Source organism: Melozone crissalis, unplaced genomic scaffold (assembly GCF_028551555.1).
Source record: "Melozone crissalis strain CALT ecotype California unplaced genomic scaffold, PUWL_Pcris_2 ptg000012l_1, whole genome shotgun sequence".
In the NCBI taxonomy this organism is placed as follows: Eukaryota; Metazoa; Chordata; class Aves; order Passeriformes; family Passerellidae; genus Melozone; species Melozone crissalis.
Genome location: NW_026535790.1, coordinates 11407438 through 11432060, shown reverse-complemented (window position 1 = coordinate 11432060; position 24623 = coordinate 11407438). Strand labels below are relative to the sequence as shown.

Here is a 24623-nt window from a genome sequence, read left to right as displayed (position 1 = left end):
GCCGAGCTTCGTCCTCCCTCCTCCCCGTTCTCTCTCTCCAGAGGGGCTCTGGCGGCACCGCTCGCCCTCGGTGTTACCTGGTGATGCTGGGGATGTATCCGCCCCCCCCCCCCCCCCCGCTCAGGATTATCCAGCGAACACTTTACATTTAGATGCTCTATGATGCTTTTTAACTTTTTCTCCTCCAAATGGGGAGAAAACATCCCTCCCAGTGACTAAATATGGTTCACGCCTCCCCTGCTGGCCGCCCCTTGGGCAGGAGGTTTTTGTGCGGGAGCAGAGGAAATTTCCCATGCCCTTGGTGCGGGCCCCTTGTGCCGCGGGTGCCGCTGCCCGCTCCCCGAGGCGAGGCGGCGCCTTCCCCGCCGCTTCTCCGCCCCTGAACCGCCCCAGAGCCGCCCCTTTCCCCGCCTCCCGCCGCCGGTCCGGCCGCCACCCGCGGGCTGCTCGGCCCGGGCTGGGCACGGCGCGGCGCGGAGGGTCCCGGCCCTGCCCGGCCCGTCCCGGGCCTGCCCGGCCCCGCCAGGCCCTGCGGCTCCCCGCGGGCCATGGCGGCCATCCAGAACCTGCAGCTGTGGTGCCGCCAGCAGTGCGAGGGCTACCGCGATGTCAGCATCACCAACATGACCACCTCGTTCCGCGACGGGCTCGCCTTCTGCGCCATCCTGCACCGACACCGCCCCGACCTCATGTGAGTACCGTGCCGGGCATCGAGGGACCCCCGGCTCCGGCCCGGGACCCGCGCTGGGCTGTGGACCCCGTGTCCTCCATCCCCCCGGAACCCTCGCTGGGCTTTGCCCGTCCCTCCGTCCATCGAGCTGTGCATGAGCTGTGTCCATCCCGCCGTCCATTGAGCTGCGGACCCCGTGTCCTCCATCCCCAAAGAACCCTCGCTGGGCTGTGCCCATCGAGCTGCAGACCCCGTGTCCTCCATCCCCAAAGAACCCTCGCTGGGCTGTGCCCATCGAGCTGCAGACCCCGTGTCCTCTATCCCCAAAGAATCCGCTCTGGGCTGTCCCTCCATCCATTGAGCTGTGGATGTGCTGTGTCCATCCATCGAGCTGTTGATGTGCTGTGCCCATCCCTCCGCCCATCAATCTGTGCCTATCCTGCTGTCCTGTCCATCGAGCTGCAGACCCCGGGTTCTCCATCCACCCAAGAACCCTCTCAAGCCTGTGGCCATCCCACCATCCATCAAGTTGTGGATGGGCTGTGGCTGTCCTGCCGTCCATTGAGCTGTGGACCCTGGTCTTCCACCTTCCCTGGGCTCTTGCCCTCACCAGCAACGTTCTGCTCACACCCACACTGAGAATCTCCAAGAGAAAAGCTCTGCTCTCCCAGCCTACGTGCTGGTTTTTTCCATACATTTTTCCTTTTTCCCTTTTCTTCCCTCAGTAGCTGGATTATAAATGTTCCAAGTGCGTCCTTTCCATTGCAGAACAAGTTCAGGCACTGATCTTTGGGGCAGCATTTCCTTCTTTGCTGTTGTGTTTGCTCTGGCTGGGCTCTCCTTGCTCAGCCCAACAGCAGCACAGTGCTCACAAGTCATGAGGCAAGGGCTATTTAAACAAAATGCAGTAAAAGGGCAGGGCCCCACAGCCATTGGATTCCTGCACATCCTTGTTTTCCCCATCTAGAGCTCTGTCTGTCAGAGCTTAAGTGCTTTTTGTGCCTTGCTGGGGCCATTTCTGGTGCCCTGTGGGTTTTGAGCTGTCCCTGCCCAAATGTTGGCATATGAGAAGGTGAATGGCCAAAGGGAGTCATCGATCCTGCTTCATAGCTGGGGTTCCTTGAGTTTGATTAATTTTTTCTTCTGGGCTCTTTGAGATGGTGGGATTGAGGGAGAAGATGAAGGCAAGGGAAAGAGTGTCCAGGAGTGTTGATTTAAGCATTAGCTCTCTCCTGGTCAGATGTGCTCAGCTGGGTGAGGAACAGATTGGGCTGTCTGCACTGCAGTTTTCCTCCTGTCCTGTGTCTTCTCCCTTTTTCTTCATGCTCCCAGCACAGCCTGCCACATGGGTTTATGTGCAGCCATCCCTCTTGCAGGTATCTTGCTTCTGCTTGAACCCAAGAGAAGACCTCTTGTTTTCTCTCCTCTGTTACCTTGAAACGTGCCAGGAGCTGGAGCAGGCTTGGGCAGCAGAGGTTGGTTCAGGAGCTCCAGGCACCCTTTGTTGTCCCAGTGCTTGCACCGTCATCGTGGTGTTGCCATGAATGACTTCCTGACATGTTGTCACGTCCACGTGACTCCAAATATTTCCTTTCCTTCCTTTGATTCACAGTCACAAAAACACAAAACACCGGGGCAGGAGGGCTGAGGTGTTCTCGTGGAGGGGCTGTGACTGCTTCCTGCAGCTGGCCCATCCGGAGCACGGCGATGTGAGAGCTGGAATAATCCTGTTGCCCAGTTTAGTGAGTCGTTTATAATCCTTGAACTGTGCAAAAAGGGTTGTGGATAGACATCTCTTAAATAAATTTTCCTGTGCTGGAGAGGGAGGATGTTCCTTGAGGCATCTCTCTGTTGCCATTCATTTTCTTTTATGGCGGACATTCTGACTGACTTTATTTGGGACATCACAGAGGCTCTTTCTGACTCAGACCAGCTCAGCAAGGGCTGCCTGAAGGTTAAAGTAAGAGAAACCTCTATTTGTCACCTCCTTCATCCGTGTCAGTGCTGTAATTCAGGAATGCACCACGTGTACTACTGACTGGGCAAAGTCCTGCTGGAAGGAAATGGTGCTTTTGGGTGGTTGGTGGCCAGGCTTGCCAGGTGCCATGTGTCAGATCCTGGGGCAGAATACTTGTGCAGGTTCTCCATTTATCCCAAAAAGCTTCTCTTGAGTGTTCTTGGTTTAGGGCACAAAGGTGGAGAAGTGCAGCTGGGTGCATGTGTGACTGTGATTTCTCCTTCCCAGGGGTCCATCCTGGGCTCCTGTCCTTGCTTCTACCAAGGATTCTGGTTAAAGATTAAAAACACCAGAATGAAAGTAAAACTAGAAAGGGGTGTTTGGAGCTCTTGGTGAGTTTGCAGCAGCTCTGCTGAACAGATTACTTGCAGAACATGAGTCAGTCACAGCATCAGTTTTGCAACAGTGTGTTTTCTGCCTTGGTTTACACAAATGACATTCTTGGGCTGAGTGCAGGGGATTTCTCCTGCAGGAGCCTGAAAAATGACCAGGAAAACTTCAAGCTCAAAACATGGACATAAACACAGGCTTCTGTTGTGAAGTATGTGGCTCACAGAGGGCAGGCTGGTGTGGGTCTCTCCTTCCTTCCTGTTTTCTTGCTGGAAAACATATGGAAAATATGATAACTCCTCTCAAACTTGGCCAATGTTGGCTTGTGTGTTACCAGTGAACAGGGCAAGCTGTGTAAAATTAGAAATGCATTTCCCACTCACTTCCCACTCATGCAAGGATGCTTGGAGGAGTGAAGATCCACGCTGAATTACCATGGAAATCCACTTCTTTTTTGTCCCAGATAAAGAGTGTTTCAGAGTCAGTCCCAGCTGGGTACACACACTGTTTCAGGCAGGCTCCAGCCCTTTTTCTGGGATGGTTGTAGAGCCTGGGGACATCTCTTGTCAGAGGAACATGAAGCCTCATGGCAGCATGGTAGGAGGCTGAGGTCAGCAGCTGCCACATGTGGTGGTGAAGGTTGTGCAAGCTTCAGCCAGGATTTTAGTGGCCTTGTCCTGATGAATGAGTTAAAGAGGCAGGGGAGCTGTGCGCGCTCACTCAGATATTAATGCCAGATGTCGAGGAAAGGTTTCGATTAGGATCCTTCTCTTCATCCAGGATCTTGCTCTTTCCCAGGCTGGTGTTCTGGGAATGGGCTGGTGGTGAAATCCCCCTTGGCAGCTGAGCAGCAGCAGTGCTCCTTCCCCCAGCAGCATTTCCAGGGCAGGGGCAGCTCAGCAGGGCGGGATGAGGCCAGGCTGGGGATGGGCTGTCAGCAGCAGGCTGGGCTGAGGCAGAGCTGCCTTGGCTCGGTGGGTTTGTGGTTTGTGTGACAGGCACAGGCAGGGGAAGCTGGCTGGGGGTTCATTTCAGCAGCATTCTGTCCCTTGCCAGCCAGAGCATGGCAGTGTGGGGCAGGCATTCCTCAGAGGAGGATGGGCACATGGGGGGCATCTCCCTCCTGGAATTCCCTGCCTTGTCCCAGCTTTGCATCTCCAGAAAGAGCACAGCTGAAAGCTCCTGTTCCCAGCAGATCAGCTGGATTTGAGCCCCTGTCCAAGGCTGGGAGCTGGCAAAGGGTGCCTCACTCCTTTACAGTGATCCTTTTCACTGCACGTCTTATTGTCTGTAGAGAAAGTAACACAAAGTTGCCAAAAAGCAGAAACTTTTTTGGTGCCATTGAGGCTCTGGGATTTATTTAGTTTTTGCTCAGTCTGCTCCAAGGTCAAGTTTCCAATCAAGTTGGTGCTTGCAGCAGCAGGGATTCCTCCTGTGGAGGCACATGTGCTTGCAGAGGACTGTGGCATGTTTGTGAGTGCTGGGTCTGTGCAGCTGGAGCAGGGGGTGGTCACAGAGATTTGTGGGCATTGGAAATGCTCAGCCTCTTATTTGCTAAGGGAAGGGGTTTTTTTTCAGAGCTAAAAACTTATGTTTTAAAACAGGAATAAAACTATTCCTGTGCTTGTGAACTCCACTCTGATTTGTTTCCAACACTGGAGGCCTCTCTTGGGTCACATTTATATTTTTCACATTTTCCAATTAATTCAGTTGCCTGTGTTTTCTCAGTGGAGAACTCCTACTTCTCTGTTTGTATTACCTTTGCTGTCTTAGGATTACATTGGTCCAGAGAGCTTTGATATTCCAAGATAGGAGATGCACCAGCAAGATCAATTTCCAAAAGAAATATTAGATGTAAGCAGTTCACCTGACTAGCCAGGAAAGAATGATGCTGAGAGGTCAGGGGACTCTTGAAATGACCAAATAACCTGGTTGTTTGCACTTTCTTTTGAGGAATAGAAGGGGATTTGAGACATCACAATCAAAAGATTGAGGTTTTTAGGTCTCTGCTGCATGCCAGGGAGTGCACACACCACCACAGCAAACAGTGTTGAGTGTGGCTAAGGCACTGACTGACAATAAATAATAATTCCAATGTCTTACAAGTCAGAATGACCAAGGAACTGGAGCTCCTCTTTGTTCTTGCAGTGTTTTGCTGCATTTCCATGCTACTGTTTGGGAGCAGAACAGGGAGTGAGGCAAAGTGCTGATATCACCTCCTTCAGCTGGGTCTTAAAAAAACCCAATTTTCTGGCCTGACTTAACCCAAGGATGGTTGTATCTATTGTTCCACTGAGACTTTTTTGGCACGTGATTATTTTTGTTGCTCTTTTTAATCCATTGTCTCGGGGAAGGGAAATCTTTGGGCAGGAGCACTGCTTGAAGAGAAACCTCTGCAATTCCCTTCGATTGTGCACAGGAAGGACTCTGTGGTTTAGAGGTGGGATGTGCCTTGTCTTTACTGCTTGGGGGAGTTTAACCTCAGGGTTTTATCTTCATTCCTTCTGTCCCTGTCCCACACAGCAATGCCAGATGTGGGAAGCAGGGAGGAGGCATTGGCATGATGAGCCAGGCTATGTAAGGTTCCTCTCTTATTTATGATGTAATGCTCCCCTTTCTGTGCTGAGCAGATAAAGGACCTGGCTGCCTCCTTGCTGTTACAAGCAGTGGAAAAAGTTCCCCTGCTGCGATACAGATCATGTGTTTCTCTCATGAATAGGGTGCTGTGAGCCAGCTTTGCTCTCAGAGCTACCCTGGCTCATCCCACAGGAGAGGGATGGGCTAAGGCGGTGGGTCCGCATCAGATATAAAGGTGCTACATACCAGGAATGCAAAGTTGGTGCTGTTTTCTGTTTGTCAGTGAGAATTCCCCTCTCAGGTATCAGCAGACACAAGGTTTGGAAGGTGAAACGGGGTTATCAGAGAGGAATTGACCCTGCCAGCCTGCCTGGGCAGGAGGAAGCAGTGTTGCAGAGCAGGGCTGCCAGCCAGCAGCCAGTTTTGTGTTCCCTGCTTAGCAAGTGGCAGCCAGTTTCTAACAAAGCTGATGGTGCTGTTTCCTCAGCAGGGACACGCTCTGCTGTGGCTGAGGGGGCACTGCCAGAGGGCTCCAATTGCAGCAGCACAAACTCTGCAATCCCATCCCTGCCCCAGCACACCCCAGGGTCTCAGCTCCCAGCACAGTGCAGAGTGTGGATCTGGGCTGTACCAGGGAGAAGAAAAGCAAATCTGGGGAGAGGTGAAGAGGGAAGTGATGTCTGGAGACAGCAGAAAGGAGTTGTTGACTTTGGCTTGGATTTGTGAACAGTAATTGTCACTTCCTTTTCAGTTGCTGATTATGAGCACGAATCAAAAGTTACAGCCCTAGGGAAAGCAGGCTAAAATTTTTACTGGCAGCTTTGGTGTTATCAGATGCAGTATGGTGTGGGCAGAGGTTTTCCCAGGCAGATCCCTGGTGCTGGTTTTGTGGAGTTCTGCCAGAGGAAAAAAAGAAGATTTGAAGCCAGAACTCATGTGCTGCTGGACCCAGGAGCTTCTGAGATCAGAGGATATGGGTGTGTTGGAAAAGCATGTGATACGTGCAGTGTGTGAGGGCTCCATGAGAGACCTCCTTGGAGCTGAGCTCTCTCTGTGTGGAGACAAATTTCAAGGCAGGAGAAGAACATGGAAAGTACTTTTGGGGAGAGAGTGTTCATACCTGGCCAGCAGGTGTTGGCGTGTCTCTTTGAGGTGGGAGGGAAGCAAGGCTTTTCTGGGGGCCAAGAAACCACCCCATGAATTAGAGGTTGCTCCTGGCTGTCTCAGCAGAACCCCTCAATGTGCCTGGGATGTTTTTGCCCCAACATGTCCTGTCCACAGGCGGCTGTGGGAGCCAGCCCTGCAAAGGCAGATGTGCCAGAATTGTCTGGTGCTGCCTGTGGGCAGGTGCTGTGCCTGCTGCACATCCCTGTCCTGGGTGCAGCAGGTCTGTGACTCTCAGGTGGGCTCTGCCACGCTGCCCTCTCTGGAGCTGTCCAGGGGTGGCTGGGATGCTCTGTCCCCTGAGCCAGAGCTGGAACTGGAGTAGTTCACTCTACATCACCAACCTGAGATTTTTCCTCTTTCTGTATTTCAGAAATTTTGACTCCCTCAGAAAAGAAAATGTGTATGAGAACAACAAGCTGGTAAGTGACTTTTAATGTTTACTCTTGGTCTAGTCTGCGACGTGGCACTTTGCTCATGTGATTTAGCAACAGAAACCCTGCAGACACAGTGTGCCCATTGTGCTGTGTTCCAATCTTTGCCTTATTCTGCACCTTCCAGCCTCCTCCTCTGGACAGCAATGTCCTGCTTGAAAGCACCTTCAGGCTGTTCACTCCTCTTAGCTCACACAGTGATGCCTGTTCCCAGTGTGTCCTGTGGCAGCAGAAGCTCAGACAGAGCTCAAAACATGGACATGTTGAGTGTGTGATGCTCCTGAGGGGTGGAGCAGGAGCTGGGGAAAAGCTGGTGTGAGGGGAAGCACAGGGAGTGTCCTCCCAATTCTGTTTCTTCCTGCTGCAGGGGATCAAGGTGGATACATCCTAAAACCTGTCTGGGTGCTGCCTGGGCACTTCAGCCTGGTACTGGAGTTTCTCATGTTCTTCCCACATAGAAAATAGAAGTTAGGCAGGCCAGCCCCCTCCTGCACTGGATTCTAGCATGGTCTCAGTGATCCAAGGAGGGATTTTCCTCTCCCTCTCTCCATTGCAAAAGGAGAGGCAGTGAATTATAACACTTCTCTTCCCCTGGCATTGCTCCATGCAGCTTCATGGCTGCTTGACAGGAGCTTGGGATATGAGCAAACCATGGCAGCTTACCCCTGTCTGGGCTGGAGCAGTGACACACTCTCAGGCTGAAGTGATTCTTGCCTCTGGGAGAGCCAAACCTGTCCCCTCATGCTCCTTAGCTCCTGCTCCCCTTCATGCCTGGCATGTCCCTCACAGCCCCTGAGTGCCCAGGCTGGGCTGCAGCCCGTGAGGAGTCGGTGACACTCTGGGGCTCAGCCCTGTGTGTTCCTCTCCTCAAGGGCAGATTCAGACCCTGCATTTTGCCCTGGAGGGTTGGTGTTTGGCGGGAGCTGGGGCCTCTTCTCCGTGGAATCTTGGCTGGAGTGCTGAGGATCCCTGAGTGTTGCTCCTTGTCCAGCTGGGCTGGTGGTGTCTGCTTGTGTCTGGGAAGTGAGCTCTGAGAGCTGCCTCTGCTGCTTTCATTCATGAAAAGCTTCTTTGTGCTTCTCGTAAAGAGCTGCTCCCCTCCTTTGTTGCAGTCTGTCTGTCCCCCTCCTCCCCCTTTCTGAGTTTCTTTTATGTCCTTTGTTTTGCTCTCTCTTCCTTACTCCACCTGCTGTGGGGTGCCTTGTCTGCGTTGTCCTTTCCCTGCTGGTGTCCTGCTGTCCTGCTGTGCTGTCTGTGGGACTGTCCCTCCACCTCTCTGTGCTCCTGGGCTGCTCTCCATCCTGGCTCCTACCCTGCCTTGCTCTGCCTGTCCTTGGGATACAATGATTTGCTGATTTCTCCCCAAATTATTGCTCTGCTGTTGTCCAGACCCTCCTTGATGCCTTACTCATCAGAGGCTTATTTTCAAGGACTGTATTGTGCATATAAAAAAGCCTTGTTTGAGCTGCAGTTTGCCATATAAGGTCATCTGTCAAGGAAGAATTTGTCATTTCTCAAGTGCCACAAGACCAACCCCAAACCCTAGAAAAATTTCACTTGGTGGCACTTTTTCTGCTAGAGATTTCAAAAATATATAAAGAGGAGGAAAGTTTCTAGAGGCTTGGAGTCAGTGCTGGTGGAGGGTGGTGTGGTGTAGCGGGTGGAGCCTGTGCCAGGCAGCTCAGGTGGCCTCAAGCTTATCACTTTCCCATTTTGCATGGGCATGGCAGCAGTGGCACTTTCCTTCCCTGGAAAGCCCTTGGAGCTGCACAGATGAAAACCATGATGCAAAAACAACATGTTGGTCTGTGATGGTGGTCACAGAGGCTCTTGGATGAGGGAAGAGACAAGGATTTGACTCCAGGTTTCAGAAGGCTTGATTTATTATTTTATGATATATATTACATTAAAACTATACTAAAAGAATAGAAGGAAGGATTCCATCAGAAAGCTAGCTAAGAATAGAATGAGAAAAAATGATAACAAAAGTTTGTGTCTTGGCTCTCTGTCTGAGCCAGCTGAGCTGTGATTAGCCATTAATTACAATCATCCAACATAAGCTAATCAAAGATCTACTTGTTGCATTCCACAGCAGCAGATAACCATTGTTTACATTTTGTTCTTGAAGCCTCTCAGCTTCTCAGGAGGAAAAACCCTAAAGAAAGGATTTTCTATAAAACATGTCTGTGACATTGGTCCTTCAAAGGGCAGCCTGGGCAGGCAGGCAGAGCAGGAGGTGACTGGGTCCTTTAGGTGCTGATCCTGTTGGGTCTCCAGGCAAGAGCAGCTCCCAGGAACACGAGGGTGCTGCAGGCACAGGGGACACCATGTCCTGATGGTGCTCTCTGCATTGCTCACCTGGCTCTGCCCAACCCAGGTGGGAGCGCAGAGCATCCTCCTCTCTGTGGTCCAGCAGCCCCTGGCTCGTGCTCCGCGCCCGCTGTCACCCGTGGCAGGAGGTGGCATGACCTGTGTCCCCACTAAACATCACACCAGCAATGTCCAGCGAGAAAACTGGACTGGTCAGACCAGTTGTGCAGTGGGGAGCACTCCAAAGAATGCATCAAGTACCAGTTTACACGACAGGAAAGTGCCAGGCTGGGCTGGCAGCTGGGGTGACACAGGCGGTGGTAACTGGCTGAAAGCGTTTTTAATGTCAGCTCTGTTGCATTTTTACTGGGATACCCAATGGAAAAAAATGGTAATTATCTTGCTGAAAAATAGTGGCTGTTTGTTTCTTCTAAGCAGGAATGGTTGGCTTGTACACCAACACTGTGTGTGTCCGTGCCAGAGGTCAGATGCGGAGGGGTTTAATATATTCAAGGGGGTTTTTTTAACCCTTTCACTGTGGACTTTAGCAGTAGCTTTCCTTGTGCCTCTGGTCCTACAAGTGCTGTTTTCCTTTGCTGTATTGGCATTTCAACAGGGATGCTCCAAAGGGAGAGAAGAAGGATTTTTTTCCCATAAGTTGGGAAGGAACAAGGCTGGAGAAGGTTTTTAGTGAAAGCCTTAAACTGAGCTGGGGTGTTGCAGTTTTTTTGTATTCTATTAAAGGCTTTTTTCAGAGGCAAGAGAAAATAACTTTTGCCTTCTTTAACACCTCTTTCGGGTGTCCTCTGCAGTTTCAAAGCGGAGGACACCAGAAAGAGGAAAATCTACCCCAAATACATGTTAGGCAGCATGGAAACAGTTAAACTGGAAGGCAGCTCTGTATCAGGAATTTTTCTGCATTACACCACTTCTCCCCCTTTCTGCTCTGGGAGAGCAGGGTCTCTCCTGCAGCCCAGTTTTCAGATGGAGAAGAGCAGGCAGTAGGAGGCTGGAAACTTCAGCCCAGCACTCAGAGATGAAAGCTGCCTGCAAGCACCTCCCAGCCCACCGTTAATTGGGGAGAGCTCAGGTTGGGCTGGGAGCCTGGAAGCAGCTCTGCCAGCCTGGCCTGGCACATCCCCTTCTGCCAGCCTGGCTCTCTGCAGCTGTGCACTCACACACGCAGGCAGGCTTCAGGAAGAGCAAGGCAAGCCCAGGTGAGTTACTGAGCACTGAGCTATGGCCAGCTTGCCAGGCCAGATTTTTGGCTCCTTGCCTGTGTTTCTCAAGGCAGTGGCTGGAAGCCATGACTCCGTTGGTTCCTATGATGTAGGAGTTAAACTGGTGCAGCTGTTCCCCAGTAAAGTTGTTTTTATTTGAGTAGGGCTGTTTGCAGTGCACTTTTCTTACTTATGATGAGGAGCAGCTCTCCTGCCTGCCATGGATAAGACCCCTCTATTTTTATTTTTATTTTATTTTTCCCCTTCTGCAGGCATTTCGGGTGGCAGAGGAGGAGCTGGGGATCCCAGCCTTGCTGGATGCAGAGGATATGGTTGCTCTGAAGGTACCAGACAGGCTGAGCATCCTCACCTACGTTTCCCAGTATTATAACTACTTCCATGGACGGTCTCCTAGTAAGTACCATATTCCCTGGAGGGCTGGGAAGCATCAGGACTTCATTTCACGCTTTCCCTTGCCTCCTGACAAGCTTGGAAAAAGCAAAACAAATTGCACAGAGGCCTTCTTGGTACCAGAACTGTTTCACTGGGGGGGGGGGTTTAATTCTTTTGGAAGGGTACAAGGCCATGTCTTGTCTTTGAAACTACAGTCTTAAAATTTAAAACACAGTCTAAAATTTCTTGTGGTCCAGCCAGAGAGGAGCACTGAAGGTTCCTCTCCATGGTCCCCACCTCAGCTTTCCATTCCTGAGCACCTCCACCCCTGTTCCAGTCTTTGCCATGCCTGAGGGCTGGTGAGAGCATGGGGCAGAACAAGGCTGAGCTTGTCTGTGAGGCTGTGCCAATGTGACAGCATCAGTGGTAGGGCTTGTACAGCACAGCAGCACTGATGGAAGGAAGGGGAAGAAAATTATCACCCTAACTGACATAATTGTGATAGAAATTCTGTCAAACATAAAACAGAGCTGCCAAGGCATTATATTCATGTACTGGAGAGTTTAGCTGGGCTCACAGGAACATTTTTGTAGTCTTGGTTTATATTTGGCTTTAAGCTCACACAAAATGAAGTAATATAATAAACCAATTTTACAGGTTCCTCCAGAGGAAACTTTCTAAAGTGGGACATGAATGACTTAAGTGGTTAAGGTGAATGTAAATGGAGAGATATGTATTGAAAATGTCCTACATCTTGGAAAGAAAGCACAATTCACTCAGAGCTGCCTTTAATGCTTAAACTCTTCCTACTTCTCCACCTCTTTACACATTTAACCATGCTTTTTCTCTCCTTCCACAACTTCTTCTCTCCTTTTCTTCATTTTTTATTTCTTATTTTAAAACTGTTCTGATTGAAATCAAACAAATTCTGTCATGTTCATGCCAAGTGGTGAGAATCTGGGTCAGGCTGGGGTCTTTGCCCCCTCTTCCCTGCATTTATCTGCAACATCATCAAGCACAGCACATTTTTATACTCCCACAAGTGTCCCTCAAAACACTTTGGTTGCATTCCTGTTGCTGGGGTGAATGGGAATGTCTGAAAATGAGGAATGTGCCCTCTGACACCGAGCGGAGTCGCGGATGCACAGCCGTGCCCTTCAGATGGGTTCCTGAAACAAGCAGGACACGGGGGCAGGCAGGGAGAGCAGACAAGGCTTTAGTGAGGCCATGCTGTTGTGGATGAGCAGATTTGAAGCCACCCATCTTTGTGCTGGGCTTTGGGATTTCAGTGAATGGCACATTGGGGAGTGAGGGGCAGTCTGAGCCCGAGCTGTGTGCTGGTTAACTGTGCCCTGCTCCCTGCACTGGGAGTGCTGGGTGTTTATTTTGAGAGCTGGCTTTCTTGAGGGCAGACTGCTGGGAACTGGGCTCCCTCCCTGCTCCCTGCCCTTTCTGTGTTTACTGAGCAGGGTATAATCTCTTTTCAGATGAGTGGCCATTGAAGTGTCACTTGGAGAGTGGAGCTGTGGCTCAAATATCCCACAAGGAACACAGAGACATCTCGTTCAGAATAGGAAGTGGTGCAAGAATAACATCCCTGTGAGACACTAGGGGTTTGTGTCTGTAAAAACTTTGCACAAAGCCTTATTTCCCGGGGAAGGTTCCCTGCTCTTCCCAGGGCACAGGGCACCATTCCCTGCTTGACTGAAGTGTGCTGGGGATTCTCTTTTCTCCACTTGTAGTGAATTTTGAGGGGTTCTATTTCATCTGTAAAGAAAAGAGAATTGGGAATTTTCAGGCTGCTTGTGGCAACTCTTGGTTTCCACATCAGCACCTCTATGGCACCTCCAAGTCTTTGCAGAATTACCCATTTTTAGTGGTCATTTCCACATTCAATGAGGCTGTTTGCTCTGTGGGAGTCCCAGCTGGGGTGTGGGGTGGACACTTGCAGCAGTGAATGTTCAGGCTCTGTAGGAAGTCTGGAGCACAAGGACTTGAATGAAGCAAACCCTCTGTTTGCAAACCCTTCATCTCCTTAGCCATGACTCCTCTGCCTGTTCCAGCAGGGACTGTTCCAGCTGGGATCAGTTCCAGCCAAACCATGGGCTGCAATTGAAAGCCCAAGGTCTTGTTCTCACCATTGATGCATGTTGATTTGCATTTCTTCCCTCTTGCATTCCTCTTCATGAAATTCTCTGGTTGCATTTCTTCACTTTTGCATTTCTCTTCATGAAATTCCCTGGGAAGAGAAAAATCAGCAGTTTCAGAATGTTGTCACAATTCACTTGTTGCCTCTTGCCCCTCAGTCCAGTACAGAACTGCTCATGAAGGAAGTGTGTATCTCTTTGTGTGCTTTTCATGTTACCCATCAGGCACCTCTGGGTATTCTTACTTTACAAATTATTGCTAAACCGTGAGTTTTCCTTAAAAATATTCCCTTCTTCCATTCTTCCAGTTGGAGGCATGGCTGGAATCAAGCGTCCTTCCTCTGAATCTCCAGAGCAGCATCCTGGGAAGAAAACTGCTCCAGAGCCTCCCAAGCCAGTGCCACCAAAACTGCCTCCTGCCCACCCACCAGCCAGAGCCAAGCCAAAGGAAACCTCCCCAGTTACCACAGTAAGAAATGTGGGGTTGGGTGTTCCTTATACCTTAAATCTGTCCAGTGAGATGGAGAGTACTGGGCTGGTTCAGGGCTCCTGCTGGTAAGGATTTAGTCCCTAAATTTTCTGTTCACTATGAGCAATTTAATTCTGGTATAGATGGAGGTGGGAGTCACTGGAAAACCATCAGCCAGCCTGGATACCTCCTGAACAGGATGTGGATGTCTTAGGACATGGAACATGTGCTGTTCCTAGGTATTGGGAATGGAGATTTTACAGGATGTAGTGGTTTTTTTGCTAGAAAATATTGGTCCAATTATTTGATACGGCTTCAAAACAGAGTAGAGATGAAAACAGGGTAGAAGCCCTTTCCCAGCTCATTTAAATCAGAGACCTTTGCCTATAGGCAGACAGGACACCGTGGTCCTCTGGTTTTGTGGGAACATATTCCCCATGCTCTGTCCTTCCAAGGGCTGTTCCACTTCTATGACCAAGAGATTAGAGGGAGAGGGAATTTCCTGGGTGTCACTTCTCTGTCCTGGCTGTGCATGCCAAACACTCACCTTCTTGGGAGATTTGTAGCTGTGCCCAGTGCCATGCTCTCGTCTGTTCACCCTCTGCTTCTCCCCACAGAAAAGGGTCCTGGCAGAGAGTGGGAATGTGCCCAGCAGCAGCTGTGGGGTCTGTGGGAAGCACGTGCACCTGGTGCAGCGCTACCTGGTCGATGGGAAGCTCTATCACAGGAACTGCTTCAGGTACAGCAGCTCTTCAAGGCAGGGGCACAGCCCTGGGGCTCACAGAGGGCCAGCCTGGTTCTTTGGGGCTGGAGAGAGTGGTGTGGCACATTTTATTCAGAGTGGAGGCAGTCTGGGCTTGCTGTTTACCTGTGTGTAAGGGAAACTGTCTCTACTGGTTTGTTTTCATCCACACCTTTCCTGCTTCAGGCTGTGCTATCAACAGCTCTTGTTCTGGTGCCTGAGGAATGTGCACACAGGGTCTGCTCACTGCCAGTGTGGTGCCTTCACCCTCCTGTGGGTGGTGGAGTCGTGCCTGCACTCCCAGCTGTGTGTCTCCCAGCACTCTGGAGGATGTTTCCTGAGATTTTTGTATCCACAGGTGCAGGCAGTGTTGGAACTTGCTTCTTCCTGGAAGCTACAAAGCTGGGCCTGAGCCCGGTACGTTCATCTGCACCAGCCACCAGCAGCCAGACAGTGTCCAGATCTCTGGTGTCCACAGTACTGGGAAACAGCCTGACAGTGCCCCAGCCCCTGCTGCTGCCAGGGCATTCCAGAAAGCTGCAGAACCCAAGAAACCAGAGCAGGTGTTGAAGAAACCCAGCCAGGAAGGCCTCACTAATTCAACCAAGCCATCTGTTTCATCTTCTGGAAGCTCTGGCTTCAAAAGTGTAAATACTCCATGGTCCTCCTCAGCTGTAAATAAATCAGATGACTGCAAAGGTGCCTCATTGGGGAATAAAGCACATCCCCATGAAGGCAGCCCAGCAAAGCCTCCTTGGACATCCTCCTCAACAAAAACACAGCAAGCACGAGAAAACTTTTTTCGGTCTTTGGAGTCCTCCAGCAATAAATCTCCTGAGACTCAAAAGCAAGTCCAGTCTCCTCAGGGCCCTGATAGAACTGCCCCTGCCAGAAGCACTGCTGAGGTCAGTCGGGTGACTGCTGGGAAGGATCAGGCACGTAACCATATTATACAGGCTCTGTCTGCATCAGGCACTGCTCCAAGCAGGCCAGGAGGACTCAGTTCCACTGGCTCCTCAGCACCTGGCAGGTAAGCACGGTTTCCCTTTCCCTTTTTACTGCCAAGATGTTCCTTGGGATAATTTGAGAAGCCCCTGCACCTTTCTTTGCTTTGTCCTGACTGTTCTTGTGGCTCAGTTTTAAAGGCATGTAGAGGGACACATACAAATCATTGGAACAGAGGCAAATAAAAAGGTCCATCCTTTCAAAAAAACTCATTAAGTTGTTCTTTTTTGCAGTGGCAAGTTTTCTCCCCCCAGTTCTCAGAGTCCAGCTCCAAAACCAGAGTCCAGCAAAACAGGGTACCCAGCACCAAAGCAGGAAAAGATCACAGACCCTGTGCCCAAGAGCCAGGCTGCCAGCAAACCTGCTGAGCCTTTGCACAAGCCAGAGCCAAAAGGCATCAAAGGTGAGGATGAATGATTCACACAGCTCTGCCTGCACACAGCACTCCAACTTTATGCCTTCCTCTTGGACCAGTGCAGCAAATGTGTCCATGACTCTGTCCTTTGTGTCTGTGAGTGTTTTCTGAGCTGTGTTTTCTCCCTGTGTGCACTGTCCCTGTGCAACTGCTCCCCCTAGCATGGGGAATTCTACTGCTCTGAGGATCTCCAGGTGTTTGAAGTTGTACTTGCTGTCATCAAACATTGAGATCATGGTGGCTTTCAAAGGCTTAGGGTTTCCCAGGTGGGAGACCTTGCCAGAGCTTTGGGATGGTTTTTTGATTGCAGTTGCAAGTCACCCAGCCTCCTTGTCTGTTTTGTACCAAGCTTCCATCACAGTGACTTAGCAGTAGGCCAGGGGATGATATCTGGGGGCTCCCAGTGTCCCAGGCACTTTCAGGTGGCTGGTATGTTTTTTGGGCCAGAAGAACTGTTTGTTTGCAGTTAGCTGTGACTTTGTGGGGCTTTTTTGTCTCTTCCTGCCCCAGCCTTTGATCTCTGAGATCTGAGCCGTTTGTATTGTATTGCTATTGAATGTGCCTGTTCATGTACTCTGCAGGTGAATTTCTGTAACTGTGATTGATCTGAAAGTGACAAAATGCCACTTAGATTACTTACTCCCTATTGTATCTGAATCTGCCCATGTTAAACTTGTTGAGCTGGTGCTGCTTTGCTGCAATAACATCATAGTACCTGCCCCAGTGCATGCCTTATCTCCTAGGATTCTCCTGAGACTCAAATCTGGCTTGTTTCTTTTTATTGGATGCTTTTGTTCTTGTGTATTTTTATTTCCCTTGCTATGTTCTTTTCTTCAGGAAGCACAAATGTTGCTGACAGCAAGTCTGAGAGCCCAGAAGGGTGGAGATCTCGGTTGAAGCCTGTGGCCAGCAAGTGAGTGTCTTTGCAGCTGGTGGGTTTCCACACCAGATCCACACCAGGATGGCCAGAACTTTTCCTGTGGACCATTCTGCATGAGGGATTTTTCCTATCTTTGTCCTTTTTCTTTGCAGGGACCAAGATGGCTCTAAGAAACCTGCTGATAACTGCCAGGTGGGAGCAGGGAGCCCAGCACAGAGGGAGCCAAAGCCAAGCCCATTAGTTGTCCCACCAGCAAAGCAGGACTCTGGTATGGAGGATCAAAGCTTTGCCTTCGTTTTGCTGATCAGGAAAGGGACAGGCATTGTTCTGCAAGGATGTGTTGGTGGAGAATGGGCCTTTGCTTTCAGGGATCTTTGCTCCCTGCACCTGCTTTAGCCTTGTGGTGCCTTTATTTTGTGCCTTTGTTGGGTGGCCTCCCATCCTTCCCCAGGGAGAGGGACTCAGTATCCACAGGGTTCCCTTTTCTGCAAGAGAGCCAGCAACATTCCACTTACTCTCTTGTATAATGTTGAGAAATCTTAGTGATGGTTCCCAGCTGTTTATTCTCCTCCCAAATGTTTATTCTCCTCTTACTCTGGCCTTGTAATGAGTGTTTTTTCCCTGTTTACTTTGGGTTTATGCCCTTCATTATCATCAAGAGAGAACTAGGACTAGAAATGGAGTTTGGGAGTGGTGACTGCCAGAGACATTGGGCATTAAAGGGATTTTTATGAGATAAAATTGAAATTTCTTACCCAAAACTTCTCTGTACTTCTTAATCCAGCTTCATCTGGTGGATTCACAAAGAAGTTGTTGATTCCCAGCTCAGATCTTATCAAGAGCTGTCAGAATGCAAAGCAAGACTGGAAAGATCCTGGAAGGTCTGCCAAGAAGGAGGAAGATGGCAACCAGTTGAAAACAAGCACTGCTACATGTAAGATCTCTTCTGTCTACTGAAGTCACCCTCTCCCCTGCACTGTCAGGGAACAGCCTGAGTGGTCAGGGTGGGTTATGTGTCCCAGAGTTTTCTGTGACTAACCCTGTGGCAGCTGTCATGGGGCAGAGTCTGTGTAATTTATTTTTATTAGCCAGCTTGGCCTGAGCAGGAAGCACCAAGGCCAGAGAATTCAGTGGGAAAGGAAGAAATTCAAATAGGAATTTTTCAAGGTCACTGCCCTGTCATTCTTTGGACTTATGAAGTGCTATGAAGAGGACCTCTCCTAATCTGGGGAACTGGGATCTGGTTGATGTCTCTGTTCCTCTTCAGCTGAGTGGCTTTAGGAAATAAAAGGAATGCAGAGAACTGTCATCCAGAGACTCCAGCTGGCAGGACCCACAGGAGCAGGAGCCAAGGCTGCTGTTTCTTTGACATTCAAAGATGTCCTGACCAGTTTGTCCCTACTCTTAATCCAGTTTCTTACTCCTGTTCATTCAGCCACAGCTTTACTGTGCACCTCTCCTCCAAGTTATCCTTGCTCTGACACATCCTACCACAACGCTGAGGAAATTTGCTGGAGCTAACCTGATGTTTGCTGCTGTCCTGTGTGCTCAGCTTCTTTGTCTCCCCTTTCCTTGCCCCATCTTGCTGTGTCTTACCTGTCTGGAGTAGAAGATTCACACATCAGGGCTCAGTCCTGCCCCTGAAGTTTGTCTTGGGCAAGCAGGATGGGTCCTGGTGGCTCCATGGCCTCATCTTTATTTTTTGTCAGCTGGTTCCAGTATTAGACAACACCTTTGACAGCTACCAAACATTCAGTCTCTAGTAGTGTTGTCTTTTTTTAAAAGTTTGCTGTGCCAGCATTTTCCCAAAACTTCCCAGCTCCTCTTCCCTCAGCCTCAGCCCCATGGTCCAGCTCCAGTCTCTCCCAAAAGTGAGTGAGCTGTTCAGATAAGGGAGGCTGGGTTCATATCTGTCTTCCTAAAGGTTAATGACTGCCATGGGGCAGGGCCATTGGGAAGTGTTCCTGGCAGTGTCCCCCCACTTTTCCCCAGCTGAAAGGCTGGTTCCTGCTGCTGCACTGGGCAGGCTGTGGGGTAGGGACAGAGCTCTTGTTCCTTTCTGTAGATTTTTACCTCAGCACTCAGAGAGAGCTGTGAACAGTCAGCTGCTGTTCCTGCCTTCAGTCCTGGGCTGGTGTTGAGCTGGTGAGCATTTCTGTAGATCTTTTTCTTTGGTGGTAGGTGATGTTTTCTGCTGAGAAAGGAGGCTCCAGGCTTCTCCTGCCAGCTGTCCTACTTCCATCTTGCTGGCAGGCATCCAGCCCATCCTGTGTCTGTCAGGCCACAACCCGAGGGTATCAGGGGATATCAGATCCTGAGCTGGTCACAGGGTGTCACTTTACAGGCTCTCCCCCTGCGGTGACCCTGGCCTTCTCTCCATCAGGGCTGCAGCTCTCTGCCGTGCTTGGAGGTGCTGCAGAGCCCACCTGGGAGGAGCCCAAGGATGCAGGACTGAGCTGGGAGAGGGAAATGTTGTTTGGGCAGGCAGCTGGAGGCAGGACAAGCCCCTCTTGGAGGAATCTTTAAGAGAAGTTGCAGGCAGTGCACAGGCAGCAAACAGCAGCATCCAGAGGGAAGGGATCCCTGACAGAGCCCAGCAGTGCAGGAACAGCACAGCCACATCCAGCATCTTCTGCCTTTGCACTCCTAGAAAGCACAATAGAGCAAGGGCTGGGCAGCTGGAGAGCTGTCCTTGAGCTCTTCCTCAATCTCCAGAGACTCTCAGGAGGCTCCCCATGTCTGTCTGTCCTGCCTTTCTGCTTGTGTGTGCTCAGCCTGCATTGCTGCTGCCTTTGTTACAGCCCTGCTCTTTTGATAGCAGAGTTTTCCTCCCTTATCTCATCATCCACTCACGCCTCTGTTCCCTCTCTGTGGTAATTATCCAGCCCAGCCCCTTGGGGATCCAAATACCTCACACTCTTCTGTAGTTATCCTTGCAGCACAGTTGGGCAGAGGAAGCTGAGGCACAGTGGAACAAATACACATTGCTTAAGGATTGATTTTAATAGGTGTCCAGAGCCTGAATAATGCTGTGTAGTGGGGCCTAGGGGACTTCTCACCTAGGAAGTGTTTTGTGGGAGGAATTGAACCTTGGTTTCCTGAGATCTACACTGAGGTCCCCTAGACCATCTTTGTTTCATCAGTATTTACTGATACTCCTTTGTAAAAGAGCACTAGGGGGACATTTTTAGTGTGTCTTGGTGTTTGCTGTGACAGTAACCCTGTCTTTCTGTGCTGCCCTTTGGAACCTTAATAAGGAATGGGTTTTGCCGCAACAAATATCTTTGGGTTAACAAGATAGTGAATGAACATGCAAGTGAGTATTCATGGGAGGAAGTTCCAAAGTCACGCCTGAATTAGGTGACTGCCTATACCCTGGGGTTGAAACCCTGAGGGACAAGCCACAAGGAGTAAATCAGGCTGTGAGGAGATGTCTCTTACTTTGGCCAGGCATGTGGGTGCATGTGTATCATCTGTGACCTCTGTTGGGTAGCTGGGACCTGCTGTGCTCTGGTGCTCTGGGACAGGCACTGTCCCACACCATAAAATTATTTAAAGGTTGTTGTGATTTTTTTTTCTCTTGTAGTTAAACTCCCTGTTCCAAAAAGCGAAGGGAAGCCTCAAGTGGTGTCCCCAACCAAGGTGTGGCTGGAAACCAGGTGTAAGAGGAGATGGGTGGGGTGGTTAAATACCCTTCTGGAGTGCTTGTCCAGATATATCTAAGTTTGTCTTATTGGGAGGGTTTGTTGGGATACCCAGGGAAAGGGTGAAAGGCTCTGGGGCAGAACAGGGTGGAGAAGCTGCTGGTTATCTCCCGTGCAGGGAGACAATTAGAGCTGGAATCAGACAGAGCCAAACAAAACTATGGCAGACATTGCATTCCCCACAGAAGGAAGGAGAATTGCTGGCAGGTGTGGGGGAGTTACCACTGACAGCAGATGTGCCACAGCCCTGCAGTGCCACTGACAGCAGAAGTGTCACAGCCCTGCAGTGGCCAATGACAGCAGATGTGTCACAGCCTTGCAGTAGCCAATGACAGCAGAATTGTCACAGCCTTGCAGTGGCCCCTGCCCTGTTGTGAGCAGCTCTGCCCCTCTGCTGGCCTGGCCCTCCCAGGCTGTGGCTCTGCACCTGGGCTCCTTATGTCCTTCCCCATCTCTGTTGTGACCTCACCAGGCAGTCTCAGGGTTCCTGAGCTGCATTTGGCCCTACATTTTTATTCCCTAGCTGCACCCAGACTACCTCCCTGAGGAGAAGATCCAGGAGAAGGTTTGTGCCATCGAGAAGCAGCTGGACGAGCTGGAATTGAAGGGAGTGGATCTGGAGAAGCAGCTGCGTGCCTGTGAGGGAGGTGAGGAGCTCTGGTGCCAGCTCTGCCCTGCTGGGGAGCTGTGGGGCTCAGGTCCCACCCCTGGGCGCTCTGGGCTCCATTTTTAGGAGCTCATGTGAGTCACCAGGTTGCCAGAGGTGCCTGATATACAAAGATAAAGCCCAGGGAATTTTCAACCTTCTCTGGCTGTTCTGTAATATATTTTTTGGGCATGTCTTGTGTTAATATGGCGGAGGATCAGAGTTTTGGGAGTCCTGTAGCAGAGGATCCATAAGCAGCTTCCTTGAATCCACAAGGAGTGACCTGCATCCCTTGGGGCTCCAAAGATTGCCTGTTTTCACTTGGGGTCTGGAAATGCCCACACAGGCCCTTGCTTTCAAGGGAACCAGATGGAATTTGCTCATGTCTAAGACGCTAACTGTTGGGTTTTTTCCTGTTTTTTCACTTGAGGTTGCCTGGGGCTCACATAAGTCACCCTAGGCTCTCCCTCAAGACATTGCATGTTTGAGCCAGGGGTGCTGAACTGATGCAGCTTCTTGCCCTTTGTCTCCTCTGTAGATGAGTCTGAGGATGCCCTTATGGTGGATTGGTTCAAACTGATCCATGAGAAGCAGCTGCTGCTCAGACAGGAATCAGAGCTGATGTACAAGTGAGTAAATCAGAAATTCTCCTCTCTGCTTGTGCACTCCCTGTGGGCAGTGAAGGACAGGGAGTGTGGCAGCCCAAAACAATCCTGTGCCAGTTGGGATGAGAAGGGTTGAGGGTGTCTCTGGGAGAGCTGCCAGCATGCTGGTGCATTAGCTGGTGGGCTTTGGGCACCCAGGGTCTGTGAAGAGCTCATGAGGAGAGAAACATCAGAAATGTGATGGAGGAAGATTTCCCGAGCCAGCAGCCCCTGCCCAGGTGGTGGGCAGCATAGGGATGAGGCTTTATCATGAGAGGAGAAGGGTCCAGCCCTGGGGCATGGCAGGGCAGTAACCCATCACTCCTGTCATTCCTTCCAGGATGAAGCAGCAGAACCTGGAGGAGCAGCAGTGGAACATTGAGATGGAGCTGCGAAGGCTCATGAGCAAACCAGGTAAGGACTGGGAGTCCTGCTGGGAGCCTCCATCTGTGTGCCAGCCCTGGGATGTCCTGGAGATCTGCAGGGATTGCACTGTGGGTGTCCCTGGGCAGCCTCCCTGTGACACCCAGCCCACCTCTGCTTGGTGAGGGCGTGTAGGATGCGCCCCTGAGTGTGAGGATTGTAAAACTGGGGTGGAGGCAGGAGCCACAGTGGGGAGGTGCTGCCTGTAGCTGTGAGATGGGCTTCCCTTGTCTCGTGCAGAGGAACTGAAGACTCCCAGGGAGAAGGAGCAGGAGAAGGAGCTGCTGGAGTCGTACCTGAACACGGTCAATGACCGCAATAATATCGTGGATTGCCTGGATGAGGACAGGCTCAGGTGAGGCTGCTCAGAGGTGGGAAATGAGCCAACTGTATTTCACTGCTGCCCAGGCTGTAGGGGTGGATGGGTGATTGTAGATCTGCTCCTGAGAGGTGAGTGGTCACCTGTCATCAACATCTTGTCCTGAATGCTGCTGTCTTTGCATCCTTGGCAGCTGCTGGGAAGAGATCAGGACCACAGCCCTGTTCTCTCTCAAGATAAAGCTGCTGTGAGAACTGGGCTGGGAGATGTGGAATGCAGGGGAGGAGAGGGAGAGGCTGGAGATGCGGAGGCTGCAGGCATATGGGAGATGCAGGAGGGATCTGGGAACATGAAGTCAGGAATGTGCTCATCTGCTGCAGCAAGTGGAAGAACAACTGTAGCCAAGAACTGGATCCTTCCCAAGTTCAAAGGAAAACTGTGTCAAGTAGCTGGATTTGTGCCTCCTGATGCTGAGAACAGCCTCCATTTGTTGACCTCAGAGCAGCAGCTCCTGCTTGTGGATTCTGGTGCTGCCAGGACAAGGTGGTGACAGCAGCGTGCCTGTCCCTGATGGCAGTGAGCTCCTCTGTAGCACCCTGGGCTGCTGTGTCAGCTTCACTCATCTCCTGGGGTGTGCTGGTGTCTCACCACTCCATGAACTCTGATGATTCATCAGCCAGCTGGGAGGAGATCTGTAAATCCCCACACAGGCCCTTGCTTTCAAGGGAACCAGATGGAATTTGCTCATGTCTAAGACTCTCACTGTTGGGTTTTTTCCCTGCAACCTTCTCAGGATATGCTGTGGGGGTTGGTCCTTTCTTACTGGGGAATAAGAGCAATATATTTGCATGGGCTTTGGTATCTACCAGCTTGCCATGAGCACAGCAAAGTTTCCTAATGCCATGCTGTTCCATTGCAGAGAGAAAGAGGAAGACCAGATGTTGGCAGACATGATACAGAGGTTGGGTAAGGACCATTTCTCCTCTTCCAGAGCAGCACTGGGGCTCACTGGGGCTGTGGGTCTCAACCTGCTCTGTGTCTGCTCCCTCTCCTGCAGATGGATCTCTTGAGAGCCACGAGCCAGAGAGGAAGAAGAACAAGTTCCGCCTGTCCAAAATATGGAAGCAGAAAAAACAAGAATAAAGCTCAGGAGCTTGATGTTCCTTTTCCCAGTGGCCCAGAGAGACCCATCAAAGGTGTGGTCCTTCCTCAGTGCTGTGTTCTTGGAGCTGTGCAGGACTGTGAGACGCCCCAAGGAGGCTATCAAAGGTGTGGTGCTTCCTGAGTGCTGCTTTCCTGGAGCTCCTGGGCTGTGAGAGGCTCCCTGGCATGGAGACTGCAGGTTTGCTGACCAAAGGACAGTGTGAGTCCCCTCTGGCCCTGGTGTGGGGCCCAGGGATACCTCCCCCAGCACATAGACTTTTAAGACTGTTTTCCTTCACTGGCTGTGGGTCAGGGCTGGTTCAGCCTTGCTGGCAGCTCAGGAGGGCAGAGCTCAGGCTGGCCACCCAGTGCCTGGGTCAGAACAGCCCTGAAAGCAGGAGCATGGCCCTGCATGGCACCCCACAGTGTCCCATGCCTGTCCCCAGGGCTGTGGAAGGGCCATTGTCCCTCCCTTCCTCCTGTCTGCCTGTGCTGTGGCTCTTTGGCCAGGTCAGAGATGCAGGGAGGGAGATGCTGCAGGGCCAGAGGGGTTGATGGTTCCCCTCTCACCACACCAGTGCAAACTGGAGCCTCCATGGCTGGGGGGAGCAGAGAGCAGAACCTCTCTGTGTCTGTGGCGTGGGGTGTTCTCCACCCACAGCAGTTTCAGCAATAGTGATTTGTTTCCAGACCTCTTTTGGAAGTGGCTGCAGGCTGATTTCTCAAAGCCATGAGAGGCTGCTCACTGCTTCATTCCCTCTGTGGGGGAGATTTGTAGCCTCCTTATTTCTCTGACTGCTCAGTGAAGCAGTGTTTTCATTGTCTGTGGCCTATCCTGATGAAAATGAACAGAACCATTATTTTATTAACCAGGTGCTAACTTGGGAGCACAAGGGAATACATGGGTTTGCCTCACCCCTGAGTCTTCTGCTTGGGACCAATATTTCAGCTCCTGAGCTCCATCCCTGGAC

The 24623-nt window shown here is 50.9% G+C and overlaps 1 protein-coding gene across 1 annotated transcript; it reads left to right on the top strand.

Moving 5' to 3' along the window:
- Positions 1 to 543: 543 nt before the first annotated feature.
- On the top strand, positions 544 to 24623 carry MICALL2 (MICAL like 2). The gene is made up of 17 exons (XM_054270776.1): positions 544 to 691; positions 7132 to 7180; positions 10995 to 11136; positions 13571 to 13731; positions 14349 to 14470; positions 14832 to 15503; positions 15712 to 15881; positions 16731 to 16806; positions 16926 to 17041; positions 17558 to 17707; positions 20360 to 20415; positions 21001 to 21124; positions 21662 to 21752; positions 22108 to 22181; positions 22431 to 22545; positions 23429 to 23475; positions 23567 to 24623. The coding sequence occupies exons 1-17, from the start codon at positions 549 to 551 to the stop codon at positions 23650 to 23652; spliced, it is 2394 nt and encodes a 797-aa protein (XP_054126751.1). The 5' UTR covers positions 544 to 548; the 3' UTR covers positions 23653 to 24623.

Excerpts from the sequence above, each read along its gene's own strand:
- MICALL2 (XM_054270776.1), top strand. The coding sequence starts at position 549 with ATGGCGGCCATCCAGAACCTGCAGCTGTGGTGCCGCCAGCAGTGCGAG. Across the intron at positions 692-7,131 it reads CGACACCGCCCCGACCTCAT|AAATTTTGACTCCCTCAGAA; the intron begins GTGAGTACCGTG and ends TCTGTATTTCAG. Across the intron at positions 17,708-20,359 it reads GAAAACAAGCACTGCTACAT|TTAAACTCCCTGTTCCAAAA; the intron begins GTAAGATCTCTT and ends TTTCTCTTGTAG.